The 16,706-nt window shown below is 34.5% G+C and overlaps 1 protein-coding gene across 1 annotated transcript; it reads right to left on the bottom strand.

The window, feature by feature from the left end:
- Nucleotides 1–13,098: 13,098 nt before the first annotated feature.
- On the bottom strand, nucleotides 13,099–15,100 carry LOC127804715 (protein MAIN-LIKE 1-like). The gene is made up of 4 exons (XM_052341665.1): nucleotides 14,698–15,100; nucleotides 14,319–14,440; nucleotides 13,590–14,231; nucleotides 13,099–13,509 (listed from the first exon to the last, which is right to left on the bottom strand). Exons 1-4 carry the CDS (start codon nucleotides 14,777–14,779, stop codon nucleotides 13,204–13,206), a joined length of 1,152 nt encoding a protein of 383 aa, XP_052197625.1. The 5' UTR covers nucleotides 14,780–15,100; the 3' UTR covers nucleotides 13,099–13,203.
- Between the last annotated feature and the right edge of the window lie 1,606 nt (nucleotides 15,101–16,706).

The following is a 16,706-nucleotide window of genomic DNA, read 5'->3' as shown; positions in this document are numbered from 1 at the left end:
ATGGTCTCCGGAAAACAGGAGTCTTCCCGGGACCACTTGCAGTCTTCAAGGAGACTATTGTGAGTTTCTATTCTTAGGTTGGTTGGAGCCTTACTTTTTGTTTGGGCTTTTTATCTTTTAGTAGGCTTTTCTTCATGACACATTAAATTTTTTTTAATAAAAAAATAACAAATAATAAGAATAATTATTAAAATAAATTTTAATAATTAAAAAGATAACAATAAAGAGAGTAAATGAGTGCTGAGATTGAAAAATGAACAAAGGTTCAAATTGGCTCTCCAACTTTTTTCAATTAAATTAATTGACTCCAAGATTAAGTTTTGGGCTAAATAAACCCAAACTTTTTATTTGAAAGTCAAATAAACCCAATTTTTTTTCTCCCATGCGTGACTTACACACATTGCTAACCTTCAGAAAAAGAAAAGAAAAGAAAAGTACTAACATCTCTTATATTCTACCTAAAATTGAATATATATCACATAATCGATAGACTCATCACTAGATCGATTTCAAATGTTTTCATTGTATCATGATAATGCCAGAATAGCAATCAATATGACTTTAACTACAAGGGGAGTGCTAAGTATTGAGAAAGCACCAAGATAAGTATCTTAGAGTATCAAGAATCTAGATAGAATTGTGGTATTATTTTTATATATATATATATAAAGGAGTTTAATAAGAAGCTTATATGAATAAAATTACTTGATTTTATTTTTGAATTTTCTCTTTTCAAATGATGAACTATTAATTTTTTGAAGTGATAAATGAGGTCTGATATAAAAACTAAAGAGAAAGAAGAGATGAGCTTCAGGTCGAGAGATAAAGATGACAATGGAAAAGATTTGAAGACTTTGAAGTTGAAGAAAAAAGTGAAGGATGAAAGAGATAGATTTAGCAAATATATGTGGAGGGTTTGTGTATTGATTTTTTATGTATTGTGTTCATGGATTATATTTGTGATCATTGATTTTGTTTGAAACAAAGTAGAAGTTGTGGTAGTTTTTCAAATCTATCGAATGATTCAATTGGGAATTTTATTGCTTAAGGAAAACTTTCGACATCTTTAGAAAAAATGGTTGACTTCTTTAAAAATTATGTTGATAAATTTTACTCTGTAGACAATTTTATGCAAACAATTGATTGTTTTATTAAACAAGTCGACAATTTTAAAAAACTTTTGACATATTACAGTTATGACTCATTTTTCCCTCCTTCTTACACACTGAATTCAAAGGCGTGTAAGTCACACATGATAACAAACAAAATTTGAGTTTATTTGGCTAGTAAATAAAAGATTTGGGCTTATTTGACCTAAAACTTAATTTTGGACTCAATTGACCTAATTGAAAAAAGTTGAGGGGCCAGTTTGAACATTTTTCCATTGAAAAATACTTATTATTGTTTAAATTATAAGTTTACAATAATTAACTTGTCTGATTTATTTAAAAAATTGAATTATTTTATTTTTGAATCTTATTTATGACATGGGGTTAAGTTAGTGGATTGATGTCTTATGTGTTTTTAATATGATCCACTCTACTCTTAATTAGGACTAAGCGATTTGGTAGCCCCCATGGGTGTATCACGGATGGTAGCCAGGTAATAGATTACAGACAATGATGCAGGTTCGAGTCATGGCAGTCGCAGTGTGGGAGTTTCACCCTTATGTCGGGGTGGCTCTTTATGGGCACTATGCACTGTGTCTCCTATTTGGTGGGCCGCCGTGTACTGTGATTAACCCCTCCCACATGCGTGAGACAGTATGTGGGGCCCTTAAGGTGAGAAATTTCACATTTTGCATACAAGGAATAAACGATTTGGTTAAATTAAAAGCAATTTGTAACTGCGTTTAATAGATATAATTAAAAATTGAGTAAAATAAATATACACGCGATTATGGTTACGGATATTAAAAAGTAAAAATAACCTTAATTGTAATTGGTTTAATTGTAACATTACTTTTAACATTTTACCTATATATGTATGATATTTTAGAGATATTACTAGAATTCTTTTTAAGGCCAATTCTTTTTTATTACTCTTGTATTAGATGTTAATTTTGATATTTTCATTTCATTTTCTATATTTCTTGAGGCCACTTTGGCTGAAGTCTAATTTAAATGTGTACTTTTGGCTGCCAATTTCATGTATTTTGTCTGTGTTGGCTGCCTACTTTTTGATTTAATAAAAATATTATATTTTAATCAAAAAATTTATTTAATTATTTAATTTATTAAAATGATTACGAATGGAAATTATAGATGTCATTAATCTATCGGTTACAAATATGGTTATAAAAATCTATTACAAATATGAGAAGGGTTATGATTATATATAATTATTTTAAAAATCATAATCAATCAATTTGTATCTATCTCTATGGTTGATCAACAAGCATTGAACTCGATCCAATTAAGGTAAGAGAATGAGTCATTTTACCATCTCTACTGATAATCTAGTATATAATACATGACATCATAGGATCACGTCTCAAACACTGGAATCTTTACACATTTCATTAATCCTTAAAAGAATAATAATTAATGCCTGCTCGCCCTAGGGGATGGTTAGGTGGCTCTGATGAGCTGATATGAGTACTCACAAGTGTGAGAGATTTGCAGATCGAAACTTAGGGTGCTCAGCTCCTGATTTACCTCCTCTCTCATGGTGTAGGGCCGCTAAGGAGACGCGCTTGTTATGGGCATTATCAGAATAAAAATGCTAGCTCATGGTCTTTCCTTTCAACAACTAATAAAATCAAATGTTTAAAGCTATGAGAACAACCATGATCATTAATCATAAGTTTGGAAATCTATATCTCTCTCTCTATATATACACGTGTGATTTACCCTGAAAATCTGCCACGATATGGATAAGGCGAGCCCCTAATTATGGTCAGCTTAACAATGAGAAATCATGAAGGCTAAGGTGTAAGAACAAGCCTCAGCCAAGAAAAAGGTATGAACAATTCCAGAAAATATCTCTTTCATTTCAATTCTCCCTTGCTCTACAGCATCAAGATTATTTCTGATATACCCATTTGAAGGGCCATCCTAATAAAACCTTCAGCAAATGCTGCCAAACAAGGTTGGGTAACATATTTCGTAAGGGTGCATGAATCACTCATCAAGTGCCATCTTTTATGGGAATGGAGAAAACCTGAGCTTATGGTAGTAGAAACCGACAAAGTCAAGATATACACACAATGTTAGAACAACACGGGGAGGGGAGACCTCCCGCAATTACCTAACACGAACAATGTATTAATTCACGAAACTAATTCTTCATAGACCTACCAGTCCTTGAATATGGGAGAAGTAGAGGCATCAAAACCCAAATGAAAGAAATACAACAAACCCCCTAAGCTATCTTTGTTGATAACCAGTTAGTAGGAGGGAAAAACACTTGTGAAGGAAACCTTCCTCCATTAGGGCCGGTAGGTAGGAAGAAGAACTGCATAATAGAAAGAGAAGGCATAGAAGGCATAACCGAGACTCCATTGAAGTTGACGCGACGACAATGAGCACTTCGAGGACTCATAGGAATCTAGGGAAGGAGAAGATGAGGGACTTGTGACAAGGACGATTTTGGAGGATACTTGACTACCTTCCCATTAGTCCAAGGGATAACTGATGAGCAAGTTAATTAACTTCGTATTCAAATTGTCACAATTAGATCAATATGATGGGTTGAATGAGGGGCGGGTTCAAAAATCTATCTAGAGAGAGGCTAATTTTTTTTTTTTTTTTTGAGGTATAGAATTACACATCACAGATTTTAAGGTGAGTTATAATTTTTTTTAATTGAGTTATTATTAAAAATTATTATTTTTTATATTAAAAATAAATTTTAATATTAAAAAATTAATTTTAATTATGAACTGCTCTGGCCTTCGTGCATGGATGCTTGAATGACCCTAAGAAACACCTCAACAAAGGAGCCATGAAGTTCCTCGACACCTTAGGTGATGTAGGTGTTGTAATTTGCAAAGAGTTTTACTTTGAGGTTTAAAAGAAGTCCCTGGGAGTTGTTCCACACCCTTGCTGGGGAGCTCCACAACTTCTAAGAATTGGTCATTAGGTGGTATTTTTTTTGTATTTTAATTTTAAATTTTGAGTTTTTGAGTTATGAATTCACTTTTAGTTTTGTATTTTAAATGTTTATTTTGAGATTTTTAAAAACGTATTTTTTTTATCATTCTGAAAAATTATTTCTCAAAATAGAAAATTAGAAAACACGTTTATTTTGAAATTTTAAGAAAATTTATTTTATAATATTTTATTAAATAAATTTAATTTAAAATAAATTATAAATATTTATTAATACATTATAAATTTGATTCAAAGATTTTAAACTATAATTCAAGAGATAATTAATAATCTAATTTTAGAAACGGAAGAAAGTAATTATAAATTAAAAAATAACATAACATTATCACATGTATAATCCAAAATTTTAAAAATATTTTTAAAAAAAATAATACAAAAAATTATATTACATATTTAATTTAATATTTAAATAAAATAAAACAATAAAATAAAATAAAACAAAACAACAAAAAAATCATATCGTAGAAGTGAGGGGAGCCGCAGCAAGCAAGAAGAAACCGTGGTGAAGGGGAGGTGATGCTCAGCCGTTTGGCAGTGGGCAGTGGCAGGCGCAATGCTGGGGTTTTGGTCAACGACGGTGGGCGGTGGCGGCCCAGAAGAGAAGAGAGGAGAAAGGAGATGGCGGGAGATCAACAGGGATAGGCGGTGATCAGGGGCGGAGCTAGGATTTTGGTTCAGTGGGGGTGAACTTAAAAACAAAAAATAAAATAATAATAATAATAATAATAATTTTTTATAATTGCTCCTTATAGCTTTTTGTACCATAAATTGCAATTGTTTAGAAAAATTATATTGATTATTTGAATCTTTAAACTCATCATGACCACGAAAGGCTAGTTCTTACCCTAGAAGAAATCAAACACAATCAATTGATGCATTTAAACGAATTCAATAATCACACAGTATTTGTTATAACTGTCTGAAGAAAATTATCTCAATATTTTACTCTTGATTCATTAAAGTTTCACAATTGTTTTAAGTTTAATTGTGTACACTATTAACATCTCCAACATGAATTTAAAGTCTTTTTTTTTTTTTAAATTATTGAACCATTCTTTTATGAAAGAATCGTCATCTCCTTGTTCCTCATTATTTGTTTTAAAAATATAACAATATAAGTAAAATACGACATCTTTGCTTATACTATATTCCAATCAATCACCAAATTCATTGAACAAAATTGGAATGAATCGTCTTGATTTTGAGGCTGACACAGACTTTTTTGCAAGCAGGCTTTTCTAATTTGATTCTAAAAATTAACATTGTAATCCATTATTGTAGTTCTTAACCTAGTATCTATAGGAATTTGTGCAACATTAATTTGTTCAATTCTTGTTTTGTTAATTTATTTATTTTCTTTAGTATAAATTTTCTTTATACTTGATTTCTTTGTTTCACAATTTTCTTTAATACTTAATTTTATTTACATCATCATTGTAAAAAAATAAAATTATGAACAAATTATAAAAAATGTTGTGATGGTTACTACTAGGCCATTATATACTTACTTTTTTTAATACTTATATTTTTTTATTTCTAGTAATAAAATAAAATAAAATAAAATATTTTTATTTTAATAATAAATTATTGTTAAAAATAATTTTTTCAAAAAAAAAAATCTTGGCCCAGTAGGGGTAGTTCTAGTGGGGGCAACTACCCCCACTGGTCCTCAGGTGGCTCCGCCTCTGGCGGTGATGTCGGTTGCAATGCGAGGGTTTGCGATGGGAGGTGGTCGACAACGATGGTGGTGGCTGAAACGGTCGACGACGGTGATGGCGATGGCGGGCCAGAACCTTAGAGAGGAGAAATCAGACGGGGGGCGGTCGACGATGAATGAGATGCAAAGGTTTGCGATAGGGGTGGTCGACGATATTGTTGCGGTGGCAGTGGTGAAGCAGTCGACAACGGTGATGGCGATGGCGGTGGCGGTTGATGGCTAGAATAGAAGAGAAAAGAGGAAAAAGTGGAGAAGAGGGGAGAGATAGGAGAGATCTGGGTCTCTGGATCTGTGCAGTGGGTGGGGGGGTTGGATGCGTTTTCCGTGTTTTGGTATTCTGAGTGTGTTTTCACTGAAAACACCCAAAATAATATTTTGTTGTTTTGGGTTTCCGTTACAAATTTTTTTCTTATTTTCAAAAATGTGTTTTTGAAAATAGAAAAGATAAAGCATTTTCAATATTTTGAAAAACTGAAAACTCAAAACGGGTTGAAAACAGCAAAAAGAACATATAAGCTCTTTTTCTCTTTATCAATTAGGCTAGCCCAAACTTGTTTAAGAAGATCAAGAAACACATAAACACAAAAAGAATTGTTAGTCTACACAATATATATGGAAAGGAAATATTGCGAACGTAGGATCAAGACAATGAGAGAGCCAACCTACGGGAAGGCATGAGGAAAATCCTTGTGACTATATATAGAAAAATAAAGGGTCACACATGTTACAGAGTAGTCCTAGGAGCTAAGGTATAATAGTCGTACACAATTCCCAAATCCTAACAAAGATGCATCATAACACCCTCATAATATTGGTCTTGGTCACGAGGATATGTGTAAACAAAGGGAAATTCTATTGGGAACCCGCCGAATTACTCAATATAACCCGTTGTTTTAATTCCCCAACTACCCTCCATTAAAAAGCCTTTATTACCCTTACCTAACTATTTTCTCCCAACTACTTTTTTAACTATTCGCAGCCCAATCTTCCATCACTTTCATTAAATTTTTACGAACGTTTCTGATTCTAAGCTTCGCAGCCCCATCTCCAATCACTTTCACTAAACATTTGCGAAGGTTTTTGATTCTAGCGATTACCTTCTTCTTGTTTCTGTTAATTTTAACTTTTTTCTATAGATGATTATATCCAAAAATTGTTGAGATGGGAAGAGTTTTATGGAGAAGATGATGAGCAACAGATCGTGAATAATGAGCAGGTGGACTACAATGAATCGCACCAGCAACACGTCAATATTCTGGCAATGTATTTTAGACAGATGCATGCTATTAACTGATGCTGAGAAATGGCTAACTGATGATGAGAATCACTACATGAATGGCGGCCCACACATTCCAGTCGGGGATACCTAGCTTCCCCGACTGTAACTCTTCGGGGGAACCCGAGCTTCCCCGACGCATTCCAGTCGGGCATACCCAGCTTCCCCAGTGGGAAGCTGGGTATGCCCGACTGGAATGCGTCGGGGAAGCTCGGGTTCCCCCGAAGAGTTACAGTCGGGGAAGCCGAGCTTCCCCGACTCTTAGCCGTCGGGAACCCTCGGGTTCCCCGACTGTTAACTGTGGGGAAACGTTAGTGTTCCCGACTCTTTTCGAGTCGGGAACGCGAACGTTCCCCGACAGTTGCCAGTCGGGGAACTCGAGGGTTCCCGACTCACATCGGTCGGGTTCCGACTCACACCCGGTTCTCGACCGCTGTAGGGAACCCGAGGGTGATCTCGAATGGCCCGACCCGCGACCATTCTCCATTTTGTTTTTTTTAATTCATATATTTTATTCATATTTTGGTTAAAGCAGAACCCATTTTTAATTTATGTATCTTATTTTTGTTTTGATAATAGGGTCATCATCAAAATTTAGAGAATTTTGAAAATGAGAATGGCATATCATTTGATGCTAGTCAAACATTTGTTATGAATGAGATTTTCAGTAATAGGGAAACACTGATTGAATGGGTTAATGATTAGTGGTTAATTTTGTAAAAATTTTGTTATAATTATACCCTTCTTTCGATCTTAAATATGGTTTAAATTAGATATTAATATATATTTTATGGTTATATGTAAATTTAAATTGAAAGATGAATGAAATGAAGTTCTAAAGTAAATAATAATAATATATAAAATTATATATAATACATATATATCATTATATGCATGCATGTAATATATATATATATATAATATAATCTAATATATATATGTGCCATGTGTAATACATATATATAATATATAATTTATTAATAACATTAAATTATTTTTATTTTTTTTAGGCATGAAGAATTCAAGCCCATGAAGACTTAAAGTCCATGAAGAATTCAAGTCCATGAAGAAATCAAAGCCATGGAGAAATCAAGTCCATGAAGAAATCAAACCCATGAAAAATTAAAGTCCATGAAGAATTCAAGCCCATGAAGAATTAAGGCCCAATTTGAGCAACCTATGGAAAATATTATTTGGAGAAGGCCCAAGGATTATTTTTAATCTTAATGAAGATTAAAAACCAATTTATAGAAATCTATTTTTATTTTTTATGTGAGAGCTTTATTAGGTGTGTTTTTTAGCTAAAATCCATTTAACTATTAGGTGGATATTATAGCTAAAATCCATTTAACTTTATGAGTGCTTTATTAGGTATGTATTTTAGCTAAAATCCATTTAATATTAGGTGTGTATTATAGCTAAAATTCATTTAACTTTAAGTGTGTGAGTGCCCATTAGATATAATTATGTCTAATTGAATAATTGAAATTGTGTGGTTTGTATTGCATCTTGTGGCCTATAAATAGCTCACTTGATTGCATTTGTAAGGGTGATTATTATTCTTGAATAAAAGTTTAGTTGTTTCCTTATAATTCTCTCTTTGAGAATTGTTCTTGTTCTTTCTCATTTTCTTTAGTACTTTCTCTTATAATCTTACTTTTTTTTTTTCTTCTTTTAAATTCTTATGTCATTTATTATTACTTTATTATTCACCGCCTAAATGGCCGGTTAATTTGTGCCTTTAAATTTCTGTAATTTTAATTCTTGTCATTTAATTATTCACCGCTTAAATGGCCGGTTAGTTTATGCCTTTAAATTTCTGCAATTTTAATTCTTGTCATTTAATTATCCACCGCCTAAATGGCCGGTTAGTTTATGCTTTTAAATTTCTTGTCATTTAAATTCTGTTATTTAAATTACGTCATTTAAATTTCTGTCAATTAACTTTCAAATAAAAATGAGTAGTTAAATCTAATCTTGGGTTAAGGCAAGGACAGTGTCCAATGCCAATGATTCCCAAAGAAAGCTGCGCTTTAAATAAGTAACATTAATTTAAATTTCAGTATGAGTGTGTATTAATTATTAAAAAATCACTAGGTTTGGATTGGAGCGTAAGCCTAACTTAGAGCTTTCATGCCATGTATGAGAGTTACTAGAACTGGAAACGCTATCATACCCAAACCCGGATGATTAATTTAGTTGTTTTGTATATTAATTGTAATTGGATTTATGGTAGTTGCTTAAATTAGAATCCCGCATATCATGTATGGGGATTGCTTAACCTAGAACTATCATCATCTCTAATTGCATTTAATAACAAACTCTCATATCTGAAATTAAATTAATGTTGCTAATCTTATATGCTAAAATTTGGGAATCAACGGGTTGGTACTGAAATTGTCTTAACTCAAGCACTATCCAAATTCATATTTTTACGTTTAATGTTTATTTCAATTTTTGCCTTACTTTATTTTCTAGTATCTGTTGTCTAAAAACAAAACCATAAAAAATCTTGTTGTCAATTTGTCCAAATGCGTGTGCGTGTGTGTGACATTCTTTTTCTTTTGCCATAAATAAATCTCTCAGTGGACGACCTGGATTCATCCAGAAAATATAAATTTAAATTTGAACTACAACTGCACTCGTACACTGGCGAGTATAAACCTCTCACTAAAATAAAAAAAATATAAAAGTTTTATTATGATTTGTTTTTATTGTGTTTTAATTGCAGGGTGAGAGTGCCGTCAGTTAAGACAGTTGGAAAAGAAAATGGAATGGTTATTGTTATAAAGGGTTCTGAATCTGGGGGTATAGGAAGAAAACCTAGAGTTCGTCTTGCTTGTGAACGGAGTGGAAAGTATAAATCATCAAAAAGAGGAGATGAGACAATAGGAGAAACAAATCGTAGGACGACAGGTTCTAAAAAGTGTGGTTGACCATTTGAGTTACTTGGTGTTAAATTATCAAATGAACACAGGATATTGAAAGTTGTATGTGGATTGTACAATCATTTACCAGCAGCTCAACTTGAGGGTCATTCATATGCTGGCCGACTTACAGAGAAAGAGAAACAAATTATGATAACAATGTCTAACAATCTTGTGAAGCCAATAAATATTTTAATGACGTTAAAGGCAGAAGATAAAAAAAATGTGAGTACCATCAAAACTATATATAATGCACGGCAAAGATATAGAGTCATGGATAAAGGTGGTCGATCCCAAATACAACAGTTGATGAAAAAATTGAAAGATTGTAATTATGTGGAGTGGCATAGAAGTGATACATTATCAGATTGTATCACAGACTTATTTTGGGCTCATCCGATGGTTATAGAGTTATTTAAAACATTTCCCCATGTGTTAATAATGGACTGTACATACAAAACTAATAGATATAAGTATCCACTGCTAGAGATCGTTGGTGTGACGTCAACTGAGCTAACTTTTTCTATTGCTTTCGCATTTATGGATCATGAATATGAGGATAATTACACATGGGCAATGGAGAAATTAAAGAGTCTAATAACTCACAATACATATCCAAGAGTAATTGTAACCGATAGAGAATTGGGATTAATGAATGCAATGCAAAAAGTGTTTCCAACCACGAGCACCTTGTTGTGTAGGTGGCATATATCAAAAAATGTGCTTGCCAAATGTAAGAAATTATTTGATAGAAAAGAGACATGTGAGAAATTTATGTTAAGTTGGAACCTGGTTGTTTTTGCATCGACTGAGGATGAATATAAACGTCGTCTGTATGAGTTAACACTTGAGTACTATGCATATGAGGGCGCACTTAATTATCTGAGAAAGACATGGTTGAATGATTATAAGGAAAAATTTGTTACAGCATGGACAAATAGAATAATGCATTTTGGCAACGTTACTACGAACAGGGCTGAGAGTGCACATGCAAAGTTGAAGAGACATCTTGGATCTTCTCAAGGTGACTTAGAGTCATCATGGACAATTATCAACAGTCTTATTGAGTTACAACATGTAGAGATTAAGGGGTCGTTTGAAAAAAGTTTAATGTTGGTGCAACATAACTTTAAGCCAACAATTTTTAGAGAATTGCGAGGTGTTATATCGAGAAGTGCATTGAATATGGTATTAATGCAGTCGCAACTTGCTCATAAAATTGGGATAGACAAAGTTTTATGTGGATGTGTGATTAGAAACACATATGGTTTACCTTGTGCACATGAAATTGCAGAGTTCATGGTACAAGGACGGCCAATTCCTTTGTCAACTGTGCATCCTCATTGGACAAGGTTGCAGGTAGTGCAGTCAGCTTATGATGGTGTGTCATCGCAGGTAACGATTGAGCCAGAAATAGAGAGTATATATAAAATATTTTATTCAGAATCGGAGCCAGTGAAGCAAGTATTAAAGCAAAAGTTGAGAGAAATAGTTAATCCAGACACAACTTCACTACAACCACAAACCATGAAAGTTAGGACGAAGGGTAGGCCAGTATCGAAAAAGAAAATTCAGATTGATACATCCACCAAACGTGATCCGTCCTTATTTGAAATAGTTCAATCTGGTCAAGACAGTAGATCCCTAACAACATGGATATCTAAGAGAAACACCAACTGACTCAAGGGGTATGATGATTGTTTCCCACCACAAATACAACCGTTCTTGCATAATATTGTCAATGTAGAATCAGATGGACATTGTGGATTTCGCGCGATAGCAGGGTTACTTGGTATGAGTGAGCACAATTGGAGAGATATTCGTTTTAGTCTGATAGGAGAGTTGCAATCTTTTCGTGCGATGTATACGCAATTATATGGATCAGAAATGCGTGTGGATGAGTTACTACATATATTATATTGCTTTGATAACATTGCACCGTGCGAGCATTGGATGACTTTACTTGACATAGGCCATTTAGTTGCTTCAAAATATAATGTCGTATTGGTGCATTTGTCACGAATCCAGTGTCTTACATATCTTCCACTCAGATCGATCCCTCCTCCAACAGTACAGCACAGGATGTTTATTATAGGATTTGTGAATGATTGTCATTTTGTGCAGGTATTCTTACTTATTTTGGTATTTATTTGTTTATATTGTGGATTTCATACGTTTGTTTTAATAATAATTTTTGTTGCATATGTCATTTATCAGGTATTCCTTAAGCCAAGGTCACAAATTCCTCATGTCGCACTGAATTGGTACAGATTTCGATATGATAATGCACGTGATTGGGAAACGCCATACATATCCAGAATTCAAGCATTTTTGTCTCTAGTAGGTCAAGATGTGGCAACACAGGAAGTTTTTGACTTATCTGACACATGATTCTTATTCTTAGATTGTGTTTCCAAATAAAGCTTCAGGCGATGATGATTTTTCGGGCAAGTTTAATTTTCATAGGCTTCTAGCCCGTGATTGAAACATTAACTCATATCATCACTTATTGGTAGCCCAATTTGAAGTCCATAAGCCCATTTACTATCTCTTTAGAGGAGAAATGGGCATAAGCCCATTTGCTCAAGAGATGGAGAAGCCCAGTCCATTACGTATGATAGCCATCCTTTTGGCCGAGAGAGGAGGATGGTTGGGCAATTCAGGGCTAGGTTTCGTTGGGTTTAGTGGTCTTATTTTTGGAGTTACTTAAGTGGTGATTTGTTATCCATATCTGAGCCTTTTTATACTTTTTGCCATCATTTTTGCATTTTATTTTGTGAATTATATTGCACTAATATCTTATTTTATATATTTTCTATTCACAAACCTGTTTCACACAAGATATATTTGATTTAATTGACCCATAATTAAAGGAGTCTGATATAAACAAGTTTATAATATCTTGTTTTATAGATCACTTATATCACATATAAATATTTAAAATAAGTTTTGTTAGTAACAATAAAATTACTTGTTAAGATAACATGGTTAGCTATTCGAGTTATGGAAATAATTTTTAAATAAACTAAGAAAATTAAATCCAAACAGAAAAGGGTTGGCACCATTTATATCTTAGCGACATATCCGAACCTCATCAGAAGTAGTCAAATAGATAAGACTCTACTCACTATAATAAATACAAATAGTCTCATATTACAAAAAAAAAAAAAATTAATCTCTATCAGTCATTTTTCTTGTCTTTTGAGGGGGGTTTGGGGCTGGATGATGTGGATCTGAACTCGTAGGTGGTGGATTTATAATTACTGCCGGATGTGATGTAACCACCGTCGGTGTTCGTACCATACTAGAAGGCACTTCTCTAAATACTGTATATGCATGAGACCCAGTAGAAGAAGACCCAGTACGAATAGTCAAAATATCATATACTTGAAGACATGCCCGTCTCCACGCATCTACATCTTGAGTGGATCCACCTAATATGACTTGCCTAAGAGGGGACAGTGATGCCATGATGCGCTACAAGACACAATTATTTTAAATATAAAAAATTAAACATAATATACTTAAAAAAATTACAATTACAAAATTAATCTTACCACATCAGCAAGAGTCACTCTATCTCGATCACCTCTGTCAAACCCGGATCTATTTGTAGGATTTTGTATGACTCGATGTGTAATGCGATGATACCATGCCAAGTAGTCTTCACTGCACTCCCATGGCACTAGGGCAAGTCCACCCCGACGGTGTGCTAGCAATAAGTGAAAATCCCAGCGAGACCAACTATTATTGATAAAATCATAAATTACCTTATATGTTGCCGTAGCTCTACCCCGCTTGGCTTCAATAGGAGATAATGGAGGTGGAGGTCTATTCTGCTTATGCCCAAATTGTCGCAGAACCCTCTTCGAATGATATGGCTCAATCACGCCTCCACACTTAAGACATCCGGAGAAGAACGCAATCTCATGCAGTGGGTGTTGTGCACGATACCTCCTATATGGTGTCCATATGACCTGCACATGTTTTAGAATTTCAATGATGAGCAATATTAAGTTACAAAATATAATATGTGAACAGAATACCCGATCTTCAGTTAAGTCATCAAGTTGCTCTCGCAAAGATTGCAAAGAATCATACTCACGAACAGGAAGCCAACGATAAGCCCTAGGCAACTCGTCAGTATATGATAAATTATGTTTACTTCTAGTCAATGGAAAATGTTCGTATATCCAAGCCTGTATCCATTTAATGTAAATAATTGTTAAGATATATGGAAAGACATAGTAAAAATATGCACAAAATAATAAAATTTAAATTATTACCTCAAGTAATGTTAAATATCCACAGATTCCCTTGACATCTCTTCTACTCGTGATACCCAGTTGCCTATATAAATATGCCAAACAAGCAGCCCCCCATGCATACGTACCAGATATATTCAAGTCTTCGAACAATGTAAGATAGGAAATCGAAATCATGCTACCACTCTTATCCACAAATAATGTCAACCTAATAAAAATAACAAATATGCCCTACTAGCATTGTACATCTCTTCATCCGGAGCTGAATTTGGTACGTTCATAAATGTTTTTCTTAGCCAATCTAATTTCACATACGGTCCCCGAGTCTCAGCTATCTGGCCTGCTGCTTCTACTACTGAGACCCCAAGTAAACGACAAAGTAAATTTTGAGCTTCATTACCTGTCAAATGAGGGACTGATACAGGGCTGCCAGAAATTGGTATCTTCAGAATAGTAGCAACGTCATCTAGCGTGAGTGTCATCTCACCAAATGGTAGATGAAATGTGTTAGTCTCAGGTTGCCATCTTTCTGAAAAGGCTGACACAACTGTAGGATTCACAAATCGATACGTGGATTCTATCAAAGGTGCCAACTGAGATCTTACAACAATATCATAAATACGTTGCTGATTTGCCAATAGCCAATCAGGAATTCTTTGTCCATGGCTATTGCACTTTAATACACCTCTTTCCTATTACATAAAAATAATAAAATAATTACTAACATTATAATAATTATTTTAAATGTAAAATTATTTTCATAATCACTTACCTCTCTAGCCCATATGCTAACAGCAACATGATTTTTAAAACTCTATAAAATGAATGGATCTTCAGGGCCTCCAAAAAATAGTTCAATAGTATCATCTGGAGCACTGGTAGATGGCTGCTTTGGAGCACTAGTAGATGGCTGCTCCGGAGCACTAGGAGGTGATGAGTCTAAAGTACCTGGCTGCTCAGAAATGTGCGCCTCTGAGGTAGATGTATCAGCTACAGAATGACCATCATGGCCCTCTACCCTCCTCCTCCTCCTCGTGGAAGCTGTCGGACGTTGACGAGCTCCCTCTACTCCTCCTCCTCGAGTACGTGCCATACTTATAAATGAATGTACCATGTTAGTTATTTTTAAAATAATAATAATCTACTACAAAATTAATTTAATTCATATAAGAATGTTATATTAAATGTCTAAATGCACGATGAAAAATAAAATTGTTTATAATAAAATTAATAATAATTAGATTTATTAGAAAGGTGAAATATAAAATTATAATTAATATAAAAAATAACATGTGAGATTAATATGAAATCAATGATATTTTAAAAAAAATTCAAATGGCATAAAACTAAAAAAAATAGATTAATAAATCTATTTATTAATTATACATTTATTAATAAATCTGGTTCCGGTTTCTCCAACCCGGAATTGCGGGTTCGAGAACCCGGAACGGGTTCGGACCCCCGCACCGCGAGGTGCGGGGGATTGAGATGGCTCCTCACTGCGAGGTGCGGGGGTTTCAGAAACCCCCCTCCCCCACCCTGGCGGCGACGATGGCAGCCACCATGGCCGCCATCGTCAGCTGCGATGGTGCCCCGCACCTCGCGGTGCGGAGGTCCGCGGCTGAAGATGGCGGCCATGGTGGCTGCCATCGTCGCCGCCAGGGTGGGGGAGGGGGGTTTCTAAAACCCCCGCAACTTGCGGTGCGGAGGTCCGTGGTGATGATGGCGGCCATGGTGGCTGCCATCGCGGCCGATGGTGATGCCGCCACGTGCAATTATTGAAGAAATTAAACATTGAACAGAAGGCATACCTGATTTCAGTCCGATTTCTTCTTCCTCGTAAAACAATGGCCGAAGATTGCTAGGGTTTGTTTGAGAAATGTGAGAAATGGTGTGGCTGGTGTGGCTGTGAGGGCATATTTGGGAATTTATGGGTTGTAAATAGTAATTCTTGTGGTTGTAAAGAGTAAAAATGAAAATTCAGTACAACGGGTTATATTGAGTAATTCGGCGGGTTCCCAATAGAATTTCCCGTAAACAAAATATCAAACAATGACAAGTATTATCCTTTCCATATACAGGCTGAGCACAACAAAAACAAATCTTGCGATCTTAAGAAGGAATCAAGAACTTAATCGAGGAAATTTGCAAAAGGTACATGATGGACTAACCTCATAAGAATGAGCTAGATCGAAACAAAACCTCCATGTTGAAAATGGGAGCACCTAGCTACCTTCACAAAAGGACACCCCTAAAGCCATCATATACATCATTCCTGGCGAGTTTGCCTTTGGTGGGACTACTTAGATTAGGTGTAATACATGTATGCAGAAAGAAAAAGAATAACAAGTACAGCATCACAATCAAAGGGACACAATCATCATCTCCTCCAAAAATGACCTCAAGAAT

The sequence above is a fragment of the Diospyros lotus genome, chromosome 6 (genome assembly GCF_014633365.1).
Source record: "Diospyros lotus cultivar Yz01 chromosome 6, ASM1463336v1, whole genome shotgun sequence".
Taxonomy (NCBI): Eukaryota; Viridiplantae; Streptophyta; class Magnoliopsida; order Ericales; family Ebenaceae; genus Diospyros; species Diospyros lotus.
Note: the sequence above shows the minus strand (reverse complement) of the source record. Positions and strands in the feature narration are given on the sequence as shown.